Below are 18,803 nucleotides of genomic sequence, written 5' to 3'. Positions count from 1 at the left end.
CTCCCTTCCATCATCCCCACTCTCATCCCTTTCCCCCCTACTCTCTTGTAGGATGAGATACCCTATTTAGTGTGTACGTCATTCCCTCCCTGAGCCAAATTCAATGAGAATAAGGTTCTGCTTTTTTGCCTTCCTGTTCTTCCCCTCCATTGTAAACATTTTCTCTTGCCTCTTCTATATGAGATAGTTTACCCCATTCTGTCTCTCCCCATCTCCTCTCATTATATTCCTCTCTCACCTCTTAATTTCACCTTTTAAGTATCATCCCTTCCTATTAAATTGGTCCTATGCCCTCTATGTATACCTGTAAACATATATACACACATTCACATATGTATTAATATGTCCATATACCCTCCTATATAGACATATATATTTCTATTCCCTTCAACTATTTTCATACTGAGAAAGTTTCATCAGTTACAATTATTATTTTTCCATGTGGGAATATAAATAGTTCAACTTTTATCAGTGGCTTATGATTTCTTTTCCCTGTTTACCTTCTCAAGCTTCTCTTGCTTCTTGTATCTGAATGTCAAATTTTCTATTCAACTCTGTTTTTTTCACCAAGAATGCCTTGAAAGTTGGGGTGGCTAGGTGGTGCAGTGAGTAAAGTGCCAGCCCCAGAGTCAGGAGGACCCGAGTTCGGTTCCAGCCTCAGATACTTAATACCCACACAAAAAAACTAGCCGTGTGACCTTGGGCAAGTTAGTTAACCCCAATTGCCTTCCAAAAGGCAAAAAAAAAAAAAAAAAAGAATGCTTGAAAGTCCTCTATTCAACTGAATGACCATATTTTCCCCTGAAACATGATACTCAGTAGTGCTGGGTAGGTGATTCTTGGTTTTAATCCCAGCTCCTTTCATCTTTGGAATATCATATTCCAAGCCCTTCTATCCCTCAATGTAGAAGCTGCCAGATCCTGTGTTATCCTGATTGTGTTTCCACAATATTCAAATTGTTTCTTCCTGGCTGCTTGTAATATTCTCTCCTTGATCTGGGAATTTCAGAACCAGGCTGTAATATTCCTAGGAGTTCTCTTTTGGGGATCTTTTTCAGGAGGTGATCGGTGGATTCTTTCAACCTCTATTTTGCCCTCTGGTTCTAAAACATCAGGGCAGTTTTCCTTGAGAATTTCTTGGAGGATGATTTCTAGGTTCTTTCTTTGATCATGACTTTCAGGTAGTCCAATAATTTTTAAATTATCTCTCCTGGATCTATTTTCCAGGTCAGTGGTTTTTCCCATGAGATATTTCACATTGCCTTCTGTTCTTTCATTTGTTTGGATCTGTTTAACATCATCTTTATTTCTCATAAAGTCACTAGCTTCCATTTGCTCCAATCTAATTCTGAAGGAATGATTCTCTTCAGTGAGATTTTGAGATTCTTTTTCTATCTGGCAAATTCAGCTTTTTAAGGCATTCTTCTCCTCATTGCCTTTTTGAGCCTCTTTTGCCATTTGAATTAGTCTATTTTTTAAGGTGTTATTTTCCTCAGTCAGGCTGTTGACTCTCATTTCATAATTTTCTTGCATCATTCTCATTTCTCTTCCCAATTTTTCCTCCATTTCTCTTATTTGTTTCTTAAGGTCCTCTATGGCCTGTAAGCAGCTTATATTTTTCTTGGAAGCTTTTGGTACAGGAGTTCTGATTTCACTGTCTTCCTCCTGTTCCATGCTTTGATCCTTTTTGTCGCCAAAATAGGAGTCTAATGTTGGATTGCTTTGCTTGGTTTGCTTTCTTTGCCTGCTCATTTTGCCATGCAATTACTTGACTTTTGGGCTTTTTGCCACAGTAGGACTCTGCCACCAGACAGGGGAGCTTCGTACCAAATGCTGGGGTTTTCTCAGCTGTTGAAGGTGTTAGTTGGGTGCCCTCTTTGAAGCCTCCACACGCTCTGGCAAGCTGGTTGCACACCCCAGGACCTCCACCCTAGACTGCAATCCAGATCCAAGCAGGTTAAAGCAAGAGCGATTAACCCCCATACTGGTGCTTGGTCCCCCTACACTCTGCAGGCCAGGAGCTGAAGCTGCCACGTGGTGGCAGCTGTGCCACAGCCCTCAGTGGCTTCTCCCTCCAGGGGATAAAGGCCAATGTACTCCCAACTACTGGATCCCAAAGTCCATGCTGTCCTGACCTCTCACTTTGTCCTTTGCATCTACGTGTTGATAACTCTGGAAACAGCCACAACTGCTGGTGATCTGGAGTCCCTCCAGCCTGTGGCTGGTCAGGCCCACCCTGGGCCTAGAACTCTGGCTCATGTGGGGCTGGGGTCATGGGGGGGCAGAAGTCCTGTTTCTATTCCGCCATCTTGACTCCACCCCTGGGAATTCTTTTTTGAGGATATTTTAGTAAGAGTTCAAAGTTAATGTTCCCTGTCATAAAAAACAACTACCAACGTTCATCTTTTAATACTGATCTGTAATGATTTTACATATTTCATCTTTGAAAATGTCTTTTTATACACATACTCCCAAATGCTGATATCAATCTGAGCATATGATTTTAATTGAATAAATTCATCACTTGGAAGGCATTTATGGAATTCTATCAGATTCTTGTCGCTTTTTGGTTTTTAGTATGTCATTACATTGTACATCAATCATAATTGAAGGTTGGGTGGAAGCTCCTTAATTAGTTAAATGTTTTTTGAAATATGGAAATTTCTTTTGCACTTGCATCAAGGTCTGACAAAACACTGCTGGAACTGTAGTTTTAGAATAGAAAGTATATCCAAGGCAAATTCCTGTGGAAATGGAGATCTCACTTTTTCTTTTAAATTTTGACAGCACAGGAAGTATATAAAGCAGCTTGATGTTACTTGTGATTCAAGCAACATTAGTGGCTGAATTGACTTTACCCCACTACAAGTTTTGCATATAAGCACTGTTTTGCCTTGTAATTTTATGTTGAATTAACTAATCTGCAGCAAAAGCTAATTTCCAGTCACTTAGTCTTCCATAATAGTGGTTGAGGAAAGTTTTTTTCATTCAGAAAGATTTCAGCTTCAAAAAGTCATAATAAAACTTTTTCTTCTCTTGTTTTGACATAGTGGGAATACATTGGTAAATGAAAAAAAAAACACAAACCATGGCAGTACACACGGCACTCAAAATGTTGTTGTTATAATCACATCACTACAATTTGGAGTGCACAGAGCAGCACTGTGAAACAAGGAATACTATATATACCTGGTCTATTTCTCTTGACTCCTTTCTGCTACTGTAGCGTGATGGCAACCATAGACAATATATAATCAATGAGCATAGCTGTGACCCAATAAAACTTTAGAGATGCTCAAATTTTGAATTTAATATTTTCATGTCACAAAATATTCTTTTTTTAAGTCTTTTTTTTCAACCACTTAAAATGTAAAAATCATTTTTAGCTCACAGCCCTGTATCAGCCAGTGAAAGCTAGTCTTTCTCTTCTCCATTCCATTCCTTTCTCTACTACTGGACTGATCAAAAGATAATAAATTTAAATTAGAATTAGAAGGGATCTTTGAGGTCAAGTTCAAACCCCTTAATTTTATAGATGAGGACACCGAGGCCCTGAGAACTTAAATTCTTGCTTTGCCCAGTTATGAAGCTAGTAGGCATCTGATGTGGGATTTGAACCCAGGTTTTCCTGACTCCAAGTACAGCACTTTGTCCACTATAGTATGCCGATTCCATATTTATAATACATCTTTCTAAAGAACATCATCCTTCTGGTCTCTTAGTTTTTCATGATTTCCCACTGCCAACCAAGTAAACTAGCTTTCAAAGACTCCAAAAGCTGACTCCAACATAATTTTCTGGTGTCTTTCATATTTCTTCCAATAGCCCAAATTGGATTCCACTTTAATCTTACCTTCTTTTGTCTTCCTGTCTTTATTCACATCATTTCTTTTTCCTCTATAAAGAGTATTCTGGGGTGGCTAGGTGGCACAGTGAGTAGAGAACTGGCCCTGGAGCCAGAAGGACTTGAGTTTGGATCCGGTCTCAGACACTTAACACACACACACACACACACACAAACTAGCTGTGTGAACTTGGGCAAGTTACTTAACCCCAACTTCCCTCCAAAAAGCAAAATACAATAAAATAAAATAAGAGTATTCCTATCTATATCTGTTGAAATCTTTCCTTTGAAGAGGCAACTCAACTGAGTCAAACTTATAAGAATACAAACCATTCCCCAATTGATAAATGGTCAAAGGATATGAACAGGCAATTTTTAGATGAAGAAATCAAAGGTACCTATGGGCATATGAAGAAGTACTCTAAATCACTTTTGATTAAATGCATTATTAAAACAACTTTGAGGTACCACTCACCTATCAGATTGGCTAAATATGACAAAAAAGGAAAATGATAAATGTTGGAGAGGATGTGGGAAAATCGGGACACTAATGCATTGTTGATAGAATTGTGAACTGATCAACCACTCTGGAAAGCAATTTGAAACTATGCCCAAAGGGAAACCAAAGTGTACATACCCCTTCATCTAGCAATACCATTATTATGTCTGTATCCCAGAGAGATCATAAAAAAGGGAAAAGGACCCAACATGTGTAAAAATATTTACAGCCGCCCTTTCTGTGGTGACAAAATATTGGAAACTGAGGGGCTACCCATTAATTGGGAATGGCTCAATAAGTTGTGCTATATGAATATAATGGAATACTGTTGTGCAATAAGAAATGATGAACTGACAGATTTCAGAAAAACCTGGAAAGACTTGAATGAACTGATGCAAAGTGAAATGAGCAGAACTGAAAACAACACTGTGTAATGATCAACTATGAATGACTCAGCTCTTCTTAGCAACACAATGATGCAAGACAAGTTAAAGGAATCACAAAGGGAAATGCTCTCTACATCCAGATAAAAGAACTGATGGACTCTATAAATGCAGTCTGAAGCATACTTTTCTACTTACCTTATTCTTTTTTGCAATTTTTTCCCTTCTGATGTTCTTTCACAACTGTGACTAATGTGGAAATGTTTTATGTGACAGCACATATATAATCTTTATCAGATTGCCTACCATTTTCAGAAAAAGGGAAGGGAGAGAGGGAGAAAAATTTGGAACTCAAAATCTTATAAAAATGAATACTACAATTTTTAGGGAAAAAAAATGAAAGGGCAACTGAGGTGCTATCTCCTTCATGACATCTTTCCCAGCCTCTTTCCCTTTCTTCCCTTCCCTCAGCTGACAGAGATCCCTCCTTCCTTAGATTATTCATACTTTACACATCTCCTGAAATCTCTCTTACATTTATACTCTCCTTTGTAGTAGTGTTATCTCGTTATACCATTTTACTCCTATTTGATTGTAGGTTCAGTGAAAACAAGGTCTATATAACCTCTATCTTTATAATCACAGTACCTAGCACAAAATGCTTTGAAGTCTATAGGTTAATATTAAATATTTAATAAATCATTTATTAAACTGGTTTTAATATTGAATATATAAAAATATGGTACAGTCCCCTAAATTATCTAGTTTACATCAAATCTTCCATGCATTGCTGGCTTGCCTCTGATTTCCATAATCTTTTTGTGCTTCCTTAATTATCAGAATATGTGCTCAGTTAGAAGCAAATTAATTTTAGTATTAATCTAAATGAAAGAATATTAGAAACATAAATATACGGGCAGGAGGAAATAGATACTTTATCAAATGTCAATGAAGTGATACATGCATTATCTATAGTAATGCACTTTTACTAACATGGGCTGGGACTTTCTGCCTTAAGTTTTTTCTATACTATTATCATTCTTTTCCTGGCTCTGTCCAGACTTGACAGTAGCGCCTCTGTTTCCCTCTGACCCTGCAACATCTTTCTACCCCCATACTCCTCTTATCCCATTATTTTCTCCCAGAATATCCATTTTGAGGAAGGGCCTACATCAGATATCCTGTATTCCTCTCTGGACTTTAGCACTATACCCTGGAAAGGTAGTTTCCCTCCTGCCCCTATTTTTCTAGCCCTTTTTTGTTTTGTCTCCCCCCCCCCCCGCCCCCCACTGGGATATAAGCTCCCTGAGGACAGAAACTGTCTTTTTGCTAATTTTTGTATCCCCAAGTGCTTAGCATAGTGCCAGGCACATAATAATGACTTGACTATTGACTGACCTGGAAAGCTTCATCCTTTTACCCATGTATTTGCCAAAATCCTCCCTATTCTTCATGGCCACTGGGCCATGAAACACTTCTTAATTACCACAATTGCAAAGCACATTGTTTATTATGCCTTTTTTTATCTAACTTACCATGACACCTTGGATTTTATTTGTCTCTATTATATTATAAAGGCCTTGAGATCAAGGACCATGTCTTTAAACATCTTTGTAGCCCTTTCATTGACTACACAAGGTTTTCCATTTAGTAGGAAGGCAAATATTTATTGAATTCAGTTAAAAGTTTAATATAGTCTTCAGTATCATAGATTCAAAGGTTAAAAGCTACTTAGATCTAACCTCTTCATTTTTAGATGAGAAAATGGAGGGGTAGAAAGGTAACTAACTCATATGTCGTAAAGGTAGAAATGGCAGAACCCAGATCCAAACCCAACCCTCTGACTCCTGTCTTTGTTCTACACTGCCTTCCCTAGTGTTGCCTACTGAAAAAGTCAAAGTACTCAATGACCAACTAATTTTACTGTTAAAAAAAGTACACAAGAGGATTTTCTGATAAAATAACTTATGACAACATAACCTATTTTCAGAAAGAAATGAGTGAGGTCTGTCAGAATACAGACTTCACCAAAATGATAAAATTCTAAGTAACTTTAGAAAGCCCTCTTGTCTGACAGTGGATAGATATATTTTCTCCAAAACAACAGTTTTCTTAATAGAATCTCAAGAGTTATAGGAACCACAAAGTCATCTAGTCTAACCTATACCTAAAAAGAATCCTTCCAACAATACTGACTCGTACATCTAACTTCTACTTGAAAGCCTCTAGTGAAGGGAAATTCACCACCTCCAATGCATATCAGTGTTCAAAATTTTTTTACCATATATATGTGTGCAGACATAAAAAAAGAATGAAAGTTTTCTGCAAGTTGTCTGGCATTAAGTTACAAAATCTTAAGTGTTCAAATAGTTTAATCTTTAAAAGATCTAAAACTACAGAATCAAATTAGACTTCATAATACCTAATTCAGCTGAGAAACAGGGAATAAAAATTACCAGACAAATTAAATTATTTCATTTGGAGTACAATAAAGAAGTATTAAAGTAATTTGTGTATCACATCTTTATATATTATTCTTTTTGGAGAGGTCAAGGCAGGGCAATTGCGGTTAAGTGACTTGCCCAAGGTCACATGGCTAGTAAGTGTTAAATGTCTGAGGCCAGATTTGAACTCAGGTCCTCCTGACTCCAGGGCTGGTGCTCTATTCACTGTGCCACCTAGCCACTCCCTATATTATTTTCTTAACTAAATAAAATACTAAGATGCAAAGTAAGATATTTCTGAAACCTACTAACTACTATGGAAAAAGCAGAGCATAGTCACCTCAGTCAAATTACAGGGAAAGATAGGATGTGAATTAGCTGCTTCTGTTTCTTTTCTTCCTTCCTTTCTTTGAGATCACTTAGGTCCAATGCACTAGAAAAAAAATCAACCATGTAACTTTATATTTAACCATGTAAAATTAATGTATAACAATCAGGTAAAGTCTCAAATGTTGAAATGATTTTAAGGTGAATTTATTGCCTATATTTTAATCTTTCCATTACTGCCTTCTGAAGTAAAGTTCTAAAGGCCCCAATAACACTGAAAATACCAACCTGCATCTTTCCTTACTGAAACTAAATGAGAAATAGTTAACAAACTAAAGTCCATTTTCCCATAAGTTTTTTTTTAATAAAATGCAAATATTTATAATACGTATTTAAGGTTGTAGTCTTGATTGTTTTTCTGGGTTTTTCCTGGGTTCAAAGCATGGTTGTATGATATGTCACAGGTATAGTCAAGTAGTCACTATTTAGAAATTCTCTTTCAACCTAAAGATACCTAGTGAGTTAATGGTTAATTTGTTTCCTTGCTTGTCCCACTGGCATGAAAGGCTTATCATCAATTAAAGTCAAAAGCTTATCTTAGAAAATTAGCCAGTGGACAAAGCAGAAAATCTCAAAAGGGGCATTAAATTTAATTATTTTTTAGATAAAATTAAGAGCATCCATCTCTGCTGACAATTACTACAAAATGATTTCCTTAGATCCCTATTATATTCTAATCCAAATTTCATAACATGTCTATGAAAAAAGATGCTTTAAATTAAAATGGAAAAAACACCCTAAAAATGGAGTCCTTTAGCACTACCGTGTTTCCCCGATAATAAGACACTGTCTTATTAATTTTTTTTGGACAGAAAAACACCAGAGGGCTTATTTTCAGGGGAGGGCTTATTTTAATGAACATTGACAGCAATTTTAATAAACAGGTAAATGTGAACAAAAAAATGTACCTTTATTCAATAATGAATTCAATAAAGAACAGGATGACACGCTCACTGCTGCAGCTCTGACTGGATGCAGCTCGGCGTGCGTTTCACGGGGGGGGGGGGGGACGGTGCATACAGAGGGTACCGTAATGTAGCGTGTAGCGCAGGAGATCACCTCCACTACAGTAGCAATCTCAATAGGGCTTATTTTTGGGGGAGGGCTTATTTTAGAGGAATCTTACACAGTAAGGGGAGGGCTTATTTTCGAGATAGGTCTTATTATTGGGGAAACATGGGTATAATAGGCTAAAAGAGAATGTGATAAAAAAAAAAAAGTAAAAATAGCTCCAGTACCTGGACATTAACACAGCAATAAAATGTTCTAATATAAGTACTTGTGGTAATCTTAAATTATTTAAGAAAAAAATGTAAAGTCTTTTTTTCCTTTAGTAAATATAGTTAGGTAGATGTGTTACCATTAACACATCCCCATCCCCACTGCAAGTTATTAGGATGACAAAGACAAGAATCATTAAGGACAGCAAGAAAGTATGGGGTAGGAATCTATATCACTAAAAGGTATATTCATAACAGGGAGATCAAAGATACATTTGGGTATTAGTGTCTTGAAACTATTCTTAAACACTTAAAAATTCAAAATTTAATTTCACTAAAGTTAAAATAAAATTTGTTTAACCCAAATATAAAAAAAGTAATTTTAAGATGCTTAAAACAATTAAAAAATGAAAATGAAAGCAAAAGATCCCTTCAAATGACTGACTTGTTTCTCAAAGTGCTAAGAGCCCTTTGCTCTAGGAAACCAATACTAATTACCTCTTAAAAGTTACAATTAAGGGCAAGTAGGTGGTGCAGTGAATAGATTATCAGCCCTGTAGTCAGGAGGACCTGAGTTCAAATTTGGTCTCAGACACTTAACGCTTACTAGCTGTGTGACCTTGGGCAAGTCACTTAACCCCAACTGCCCTGTGTTCCCCCCCAAAAAAAGATTTTTTTAAAAAGTTACAATTAAAACATAAAAATTAATTTGTTGAGCTTTCACAATAAAAAATGCTTTAATATGATACTGTTTCTGTCACTTGCATATTATTATTCTGAAACATAAAATCTGCTATGATGTTATAGAAAATTATATGAAATCTCCTTCAGAGACTTTTAAAAATTTAAGATAATTGTGTAATAAGAACATACTTGTTCTTTATGCTAGTAAGAAAACGGGTATATGATAATATTATTATGCAGTAATTCCAAATGAGTATCTGACATGTTAAAAATATTGGCTCTTTCACCTTATAATTCATATGATTATACTGCCCAAATACAGGACAGCTAATTAAGGTCTGGCTACAAGGAGCTAATAACTATTTATCATCTACTTTTAGGTAAGGGATTATAAGAGAAAACCTTTTAGAAAAATTAATTGTCTCATTATGAAAATTTTATCTAGTGGGACAAATTCTTATTTTTAACATATGTATGTGTGTGTATATATGTATGTATACACACACATACACACACACACACACTCTCTCTCTCTCTCTCAAGCCATCTTTTTCTAAACCAAGAATGATACTTCTTTCTACAAATTTATTCTCTCCAATTGTAACAAGAGCATATAAGCACCACAGATAATACTGTAAACAAAATTTTAACAAGTAAACTAAGGGCAAATATCCATTTCCCTTTATTACAATATTTAATAGATCATGATTTAAGAGTTTCTATTTACTACAATTTCATTTTCATAATTAAAAATTCAGGCATATTTATACAAACAAGAAACAGTTACATATATTTAAAAAAAGCAGATTAGCTGGGTCTAAGACTTTTAGCATACAAAGTGAGCACAGGAAACTTATAAAATGTTACTGTGTGCAATGTATAAAAAAATCCAATAACCTCTTATTTTAAAGCTTGGTTTAATAGATTAATCACTAGTAAGAAATAAGGATGGTAGTTTTGCTGGCTTATAAGTATTCCTGTAAACAGTCTGAAAGAAGCAAAAAATTAGAAATGTTTTAGTCAATAACTTACCCCTTTTCTTCCCTTCTAAACCAGTATAACAATAGTTATTATTGGCTCTTTTTAAATAGATTGATTCTAGGAGAAAACAAATTAGGACCATGGAAAAGCACTGTAATTGATTCTTTACAAATATACTAAAAGTAAAAGAAAATACTATACTCCAAATGTGAAATGGACTAGCTACAAGTTGTGTGAAAAAGTAAGAGTTACTCCTCAGTTTTACTGGAGTTTTGTTATCAAACTGATCAATCATTTGGTAGCAATATAACAGGAAAAAACGGGTGAGGGGAACCCAAGTGCTTAATAATGTATTTACAGATCTATGCAACTGAAAAAACCCAATATTGAGAATGCTTTTTCCTGTTCTTGTTGCACAGGGAACAAATTTCATTTGGCACAGTGGACTGAATTTTGAGAAATAAAATAAACTTACAGCATTTCGCATTCCAATTAGATGTTGTAGTTTTATCCCAACTGTGGGATAGGGGAATGGATAAAAAATGTGTTAAGGGGAAAAAAAAGCGAGAAGACATAAGACCAAAGGTGCTGGTGCCTTCTACCATTCAATGTCTCTGGAATACTTTCATCTGTAACAACATATACAAATTATTATTCACACCATGATTAAACTGCTAGAAGATCTTAACCACTTTTTATTGTGCTCTAATTTACAGTACCCAGCAAGGAAACCCTGACTATAAAGGCAAGGATGCCTTAAACAGCAAAAGTATTCTATTCACATTGTATGTTTATATTCAAATTTGCTTTCTGTTTCAGTTTCAAGTTTAGTGCACAAATAGTTGTGAGAATGGTATGATCCCATAAACTCAGGCCGAATTTCAGCAGTTTAAACCAGCTGCTCCTTGCAAATAATGTTTTTCCTTCTTGGCAGGTAAACATAATCTCCTCAGTTTCACACAAGTACTTCTTTAAACTGTAGTATCTCCAAAGTCCTTGTTCCAACGGATATATGCTTCTAGGGTTTGAGGGCTCACGCTGCGCTTTATCTTTTTCAAGGATTCAGTGAAATCAGATAATCGAATATTTCTCATCTGTATTTCAAAGAATAAGATAAAGAACATTTTTATAAATACATGCAGAATTATCAAGCCTTTTCTTTAGCATACATATCCAAGAGTAAAATTATTCATTCTATCCATTAATGCTACAAATAGATGTATTTTACCTTACCCACCATATTCTTCAAAAAATTGTATGAAAATAATGATTTTATTAATGCTAATGTTTTAAACACACAAAGAGAAAAAAAATGAACTCTAAATTTTTATGTTTCTTAAAGTGAGGGCATAGCTATATGAGAAGCTGAAGCACTTTTGTGCCCACCTGTAATTTTAAAGTTCATTATACCGGTCAACTTGGACATATAAAAAATACAGGAGGCAGCATGGCAGGTAGAAGGGATACTGGACTTGGAGTCAATAATTCTGAACCTCTAATTTCCTCATATTACCTACTTCAGAGGGATTTTGAAAGGAAAATTATTGTAAATTCATGTAAAGAGTTACATAAGCAAGCTACTACAATAAAGTATAGCATCTTAAATACAATTATTTTGTTTTTTTAATATGAGAATCTTATATGCAAAAGAATAAAATTTGAAAGGACCCTATCTTTATTACTTCAGTGCTTCAAAAAATTTTTCCTGTGTGGTTCTTCCATCAAAACAGACTACAATACTTCCTTGCATTAGTAGTCGGCTTATTTAAAGTTGCAGTGGCAGGAAAAAAAATCACCAGTAGCCTGCCTCATGGTGACAGCCTTTCCAAACTTAGCTAAGCTGATACTCCAACTATGCAAGACTTGTATACAAAGAATTTCTAGTAGAATTCTTAAACGAAACAAAGCAAATTTACTTCACTTGATAAAAAAAAAAAAACTAATGTGAAATAATCCAGGTAAGTCATCTGACTTTTTTTTTTTAATATAAAGGAAATGATAAAGCAGTATACCTCACTGGCAGACATATTCTTCACTTGTTCTGGCTTCAGTTCTACAAAACATAAAAAATTTTTGTAAGAAATGAAACTAAGGTTTCTATTGCATAGTAATAAAATACAAGAATATTTGTAAGATACGTTTGATAAGAAGACACATTATAATTTATCAATACATAAAATCCTTCAAAATGTTGAAAAGAATAATTCCTTTGCTCATTCACTTTAAGATACCCAATTATATATACAATGTTGAAGAAGAGATTGTTATTCCTCTCTTATTAATTCTGGAGTACAATTTGTCATTTATATGGACAACTATTCAAATATTGTTCTAATTTGTTTCAAAATAGCAAAAAATGTTTTAAAAATATAAATGACTTATCTTTGCCAATGATCTTGTGACAAGGCTTGAGTTGAATAGTTGGAACAGAAATTTCTTAACATATCCATAAGTTTGAAAGGTGTAAAGTTGTCAGCCTCACTCTCATCCAGAGTCATCGAAGTCCAGTGGCAAGACAAAAGTCAAGCTAACTGGTGATGGCCCAGGATGCAGTGAACGATCACTTGGTGTCTTTGATGTCTGACCAAGCTCTAAGAGCTTCACAGCACTTTCTTCAGCTGCTTTCATAGTCAATGGCACAAATTATTCTCATCCAGCCATTCTGCCAGGGGAAATTTTCACAAGCTTAGGGTTAATCCCTCTGGGCACTTACTACATTAACGAAATCACAAGGACAGTCCTTAAAACCTGTCCACAAATTTACCTATGACAAGTCATATATATTGGTTTTTAAAGTTGCTTTAAAAAAAAATATGGCCACAGAGATAGCAACATTCGTAATGCTCTAATTATGTCAACTATAGTGGAAGGCTTATAAGCACGTAGTACTAAGCAATCTTGTTCCAAATCAATGAAAACCATTGTCTAGCAACTGAAAATTACTAGAAATCTATAATTAAATAGGTAAGGAGAGAGGCCACTAATCAAAACTGGCTCTTCTGAGTCAAGCACCATGACTCAAGTCTCAAACTCTCCTAGGCATGTAGAGGAGGTCTGAGGAGTCCAGAAGTAGTAAAGGGTAGTTTTACTTTTATGGCTGCATTCAAAGGTAGCTCATTCTACCACAGGATGAAGACATTCACTCAATCCTGATGACAGCAGTAAAAGCTGTAGTTCAAATAGGAAAGGATATTCTCTAACGGTTATGACCAAAGTATCCAGAAGACATTACTAGAGTTGGCAGTAAGGGCCAGGAGGTTTCCTCTTGACATCCACATGATGAATAAATGATGAACAAGGAGTGGCTAAGTGGTGCAGTGAATAGAGCACTGGCCCTGGAGTCAGGAGGACCAGAGTTCAAATCCAGCCTCAGACACTTAACACTTACTAGCCATGTGACCTTGGGCAAGTCACTTAACCCCAACTGCCCTACCTCCTCCCCTCCAAAAAAACAAAAAAAATTATGAACATTAATTAAATACTGAACAGTTCTTGCTGACAAGGAGGTTACTTTCTTTCTTTTTTTTTTTTTTTTTAAAGCAATCGGGGTTAAGTAACTTGCTCAAGGTTACACAGCCAGGTGTTTCTGGGTGAGTGCTAAGTGTTGGAGCCCGGATTCGATCTCCAGGTCATCCTGATACAAGAGCCGGTGCTCTTACTCGCTGTGCTACCTGGCCGCCCCCAGGGAGCTTACTTTCTAATGGGAGATCAAACAAATAGGTATGTCTTGGATAAGGAAAGGAATTATGTCGGGAAGTAAAAAAAGATGGCTATAAGAACATTATGATTATATTTCTCCCAGTCCAGAAAATGGAGAAAGAACAATCTTTTATTTCCTTTTCTACTGGAATGTTCATGTTAATGTTTTATTCTCTTGTGGACTCTATTTTTCAATTAAAAAACAAGCTACTGCTTAGAAACTGCTTTATTTCACATTTTCTAGTCATGGCAACGCTAACTCTGTCTTAGAATGAATGATCTTTGTAAGTAATTCCACTTGAGAAAAAGTCTATTATTGGAAATCTATTTTAAATGCTTTTGGTGCCCATAACCTTCAATAACAAAATATCTACAGGGTAACTCTCAAAAGATAGAATAAAATAGATAGAAATGGAACATATCTGTTTATCACATACCTCGTATGGGACCCAGGGCTGCATCTTTTGCAAGTGCTGTCAAATCACTTCCTGAGTATCCTTCAGTCATTCTTGGAGAAAGGGAAAGAAAAACACCAGAACATTTATACCATTGGAAATATTCAATCTTAATGATGGCAAGTTTGGCATACTGTGTGGAAAATAGTTGCTTACATGGCATGATCATATGGTATCCCTGGCCCCCCCCCCCCCAAATCTTTCACACTGGTTTGAAGCTTCTATGATTTCTTTAGGTTAAACTATTTCTTCTGCCTTCAGAAAGATCCTGCAATTTGTGTTTACTGGGAAGAACAAAATCTTTCAACCAATGGAATTCATTAGAAAATTAACAACACATCTATTAACACAGATTAACTACCACCTTGACAATAAATCTAGGTAGAAGGGACGACGACACAGCCTAAAAATTAGGAAACATATATCTAGCTGGGAACGTCTTGGTGTAAAATCCAAGGGAACCCCCCCATCATCAGAGGGGAGGAAAATTACATTATCTGTTCTCAGGAAATATCACCAGTTCTTTGAGTTACTCTGAGTTGGGCATCTTATTAGTGATCTTTTCCTTTTCACTGCTGTAGTCATTATGCACACTGCTCTTTTGGTTTTGCTTATTTTACTCAGCACTAGTTGATATGAATTTCCCATGCTCTTCATGTGTGTCATTTCAAAGATTTCCTTAAGTCTAATCTATATCTATTTCTTTGCAACTTCTACTCTTAGTTCTGTACTCTGGGACCAAGTAGAATAAATAAAATTTCTTTTCTAATGACAGCCACTCAAATACTTGAAAACTGATTCTACTCTCCCTACATCTTCTTTCTGCCAGTACCTTCAATCCATCCTCCTTTGTCACAACCTCTAGTATCCTTACCACCCTGGTTTGACTTCTTAAAGAAATTCTTTAACTTAATATTCCTCCTAAAATGTGGTACTTAGGACTGAATACAATCAAATATAGTCTAACCAAGTCAGAGTACAGGTCACTGTTAATGCAGCCTAAAACTGCAATGGCATTTTGTGCTTCCATGTCACACAGAACTTAATACTAAGCTGTCAGTTCAACAAAACTTCCAAATGTTTTTCAAAAGAGATGACATCTATTTTATGCCTCCCCCATATTATACCTGGGTCCAAACAAATGAACTTCACAAATGTACTTTAAATTTATTTCTACTATCGAGTTCCAAGTCCTTCAATTCCTTAATGTAGAAGTTGCAAGATCTTGTGTTATTCTGCTGCTCTGGGAGCAGGGTCTGGACTGTGCTCTTTTCTCACCCAGGTCCAACAGAGTTTCTGCACAGACCTTTTACTTTTTTCTTTGGTATTTATGGGTTGAGAAGCCTGGAACCCTCCACAGCTGCCAGTGATTCAATTCCCTGAGATCTGTGCCACCCAGTCTGTGCTGGCATGGCACGGCCCACACAGGACTACATTCTGCCCCCGGCCCAGTGCTGCCTTCCTGTTGGCCTGCAAGCCTACCTTCACCAGGAGATTTATTTCACTCTGTCATTTTGTGGGTTTTGTAGCTCTAAAATTTATTTAGAGTAAATTTTTTTTATAAGTATTAATGGTGGTTGGGGCATGAGCTCAAACAAGTTTCTACTTTTACTCTGCCATCTTTGCCCCACCCCCCAAATTATTTTTATTAAATAAATTTTTCAGATTTGACCCATCTTTTTAGCCTTCTAAGCTCTGTTTGGATCCTATGTCATTCAAAGTGTGGGTTATTGCTCCTAGCTTTGTGTCATTTGCACATTTCACAAGAACACCAATTTTTCTTTTATCCAAGTCACCGGTAGAAATGTTGAATAGTGGGATGGCCAGGTAGCACAGCGAGTAATAGCACCGGCTCCAGTGTCAGGATGACCTAGGGATTGAATCCAGGCTCAGATACTTAGCACCCACCCAGAAACACCTGGCCATGTAACCTTGAGCAAGTTACTTAACCCCAATTGCTTAGGGGCGGCCAGGTGGCTCAGCGAGTAAGAGCGCCAGCTCCAGTGTCAGGATGACCTGGGGATCAAATCCAGGCTCAGATACTTAGCACCACACCCAGAAATAACTGGCCATGTAATCTTGAACAAGTTACTTAACCCCGATTGCTTAAAAAAAAAAAAAGAAATGTTGAATAGTACAGTAGTACAGTCATGAACAGGCTCCTTACAGCATGCTTTATACATTTTTTAAAAGTTCTGAATTTGCCTATTAGTCTCACATCTCATTCAGTCAGTCTGTCAGTTAACAAGCATTTCTTAAGCACCTACTATATGTAAGGCACCATGCTAAGGATAGAGGAAACAAAGAAAGGCAAAAACAATAACAAAATGTCTCTTTTCTAAAGATGTTCAACCTAATGGGGGAGACTACATGAAAATAACTACATACAAACAAGATCTAGATAGGATAAGCTGCAGATAAGTCAACAGAGGGAAGGCATTAACAGTAAGGGTTGTTGGGTTAAGTTTTGTTGAAAATGGCAAAAATTTAGCTGGGACTTGAAAGAAGACAGAAAAGCCAGGAGGCTTAGATGAGGAAGGAGACAATTTTAGAGGACAACCAGTGAAAATGCACAGTCAGGACATGAAATATCCAGTTCAAGGAATACCAAAGAGGCTAATGTCACAGGATCTCAGATGAATAAGGTATAAGAAGATTAAAAAGGCAGAAGGAAGGTCAAATTATGAAAGGCTTTGAAAGCCAGAGAATTTTCTATTTGATCCCGGAAGGAACAGGAAGTCACTGGAATTTACTGAATAAAAGGATGACATGGAGAGAACAGTGTTAAGCTCAATTTAGCAGCTGAATGTAGGATGGAAAGAAGTGGGGAGAGACAAAGTAGGGAGGCAAAGCAGAAGATTACTTAAGTAGTCTGGATGCAAATAGATGAGGGTCAACAACAGGTGGCTGTGTCAGAGGCGACACAGACAACTGATGGACTGAGAGTGTGTGTGTGTGTGTGTGTGTGTGTGTGTGTGTGTGTGTGTGGTCAAATACACCACCCAAAGTTTGAGCCTAGGTGACTGAGATGATGGTGTCCTCAGAGATTTTAGGAAAGGGAGGTTGGAGGGTAAGGGGGAACAAGAGAAAAATAATGAGTTCAGTTTTTAAGATATGTATAAGATATTCAGTATGAGATATTCAATAGGTATTTGGAGATGTGATGAAGATTAGGGCTGGACAGATTATAGATGACAACTGAATGCATAGCAATTGATGACATCACCAAAAAAATATAGTACAGACTGTCTATTATAGAAGAAAAATAGAAGAGCGTATTCAGGACAGAGCCCTGGCGGAAAAATATAAACTGAATAGTTTAGATTTGTTATTATCAGGTCATACAAAACATACTCCTTTTGAGAAAATTGAAATATTTAGGTAGAGATTTTACATATAGAGATTTTACAGATAGAGATTTGCATCTCCTTATCACAAAACTTACTTTAAATCAAACAGAAAGTTACTTCTTCACAAAAATGCTGAAATAATCCAAACAGAATTACTCACCTAGCTAGCTGAGCTAGCTCTTTTTGAGTCAATGGGCTTCCTTGTTTGCTTAATAGATTTTTTAGTAAAAGTAGTCTAGTCTGGAAAATGAGAAGAAAAATGTACAAGTTACAAAGATCATCAGTTGAAAATCATCTTAAGAAATAAATATCTCTATTCAGATGATTCTCAGATTTCTAAATCTATAGCTCTCTTTTGAGCTCCAGTCCCACATCACCAACTATTTACTGGACATTTTGAACCACATACCTTGAAGACATCTTAAATTCAACATATTCAAAACAGAATTTTTTGCAAAACCTTCCTCTCTTCCCAATTCCCCTATTATTGAAGCTCAGGTCCAATAATATCACCCCTCTACTCAATTAACTCCAGTGGCTTCCTGTTGTCTCCAAGAGCAAATACAAAATCCTATGTTTAGCATTCAAAGCCCTTCATAACCATTCACCCTCCTACCTTTCCAGTCTTCTTTTCCTTACTTCTCCTGACAGACACTCTTTGATCCAATGACACTGGTCTCCTGGCTGTTCTAGGAACAGGACATTCCATCTCTTGGCTCCAGGTATTTCCTCTAATTGTACTCCATGCCTGGATTATGCTCCCCTTCTCCACTCAGTCTACTGACCTCCCTGACTTCCTTTTAAGTTCTAACTAAAATTCCACCTTCAACAGGAAGCCTTCCCCAATCCCTCTTAAT

The 18,803-nt window shown here is 36.3% G+C and overlaps 2 protein-coding genes across 8 annotated transcripts in view; both read right to left on the bottom strand.

Moving 5' to 3' along the window:
• SLC30A6 (solute carrier family 30 member 6) overlaps nucleotides 1-18,803 on the bottom strand; it is a 388,867-nt gene that overhangs the window by 67,347 nt on the left and 302,717 nt on the right. The gene's annotated exons all lie outside the window — the stretch shown is intronic.
• SPAST (spastin) overlaps nucleotides 10,033-18,803 on the bottom strand; it is a 96,188-nt gene continuing 87,417 nt past the window's right edge. For all 7 annotated transcript variants that reach the window (XM_069072149.1, XM_069072147.1, XM_069072148.1 and 4 more), the window contains 4 exons: nucleotides 18,107-18,186; nucleotides 14,579-14,649; nucleotides 12,455-12,495; nucleotides 10,033-11,536 (listed from right to left, as the gene is read on the bottom strand). In XM_069072149.1, the coding sequence (XP_068928250.1) occupies nucleotides 11,414-11,536; nucleotides 12,455-12,495; nucleotides 14,579-14,649; nucleotides 18,107-18,186 (315 nt within the window). In that variant the 3' untranslated portion in view covers nucleotides 10,033-11,413. The remainder of the gene's footprint in view (nucleotides 11,537-12,454; nucleotides 12,496-14,578; nucleotides 14,650-18,106; nucleotides 18,187-18,803) is intronic.

Source organism: Petaurus breviceps, unplaced genomic scaffold, assembly GCF_028583685.1.
Source record: "Petaurus breviceps papuanus isolate PSGF00001 unplaced genomic scaffold, PetGlider_PUasm1.0 90845, whole genome shotgun sequence".
Lineage (NCBI taxonomy): Eukaryota > Metazoa > Chordata > Mammalia > Diprotodontia > Petauridae > Petaurus > Petaurus breviceps.
Note: the sequence above shows the minus strand (reverse complement) of the source record. Positions and strands in the feature narration are given on the sequence as shown.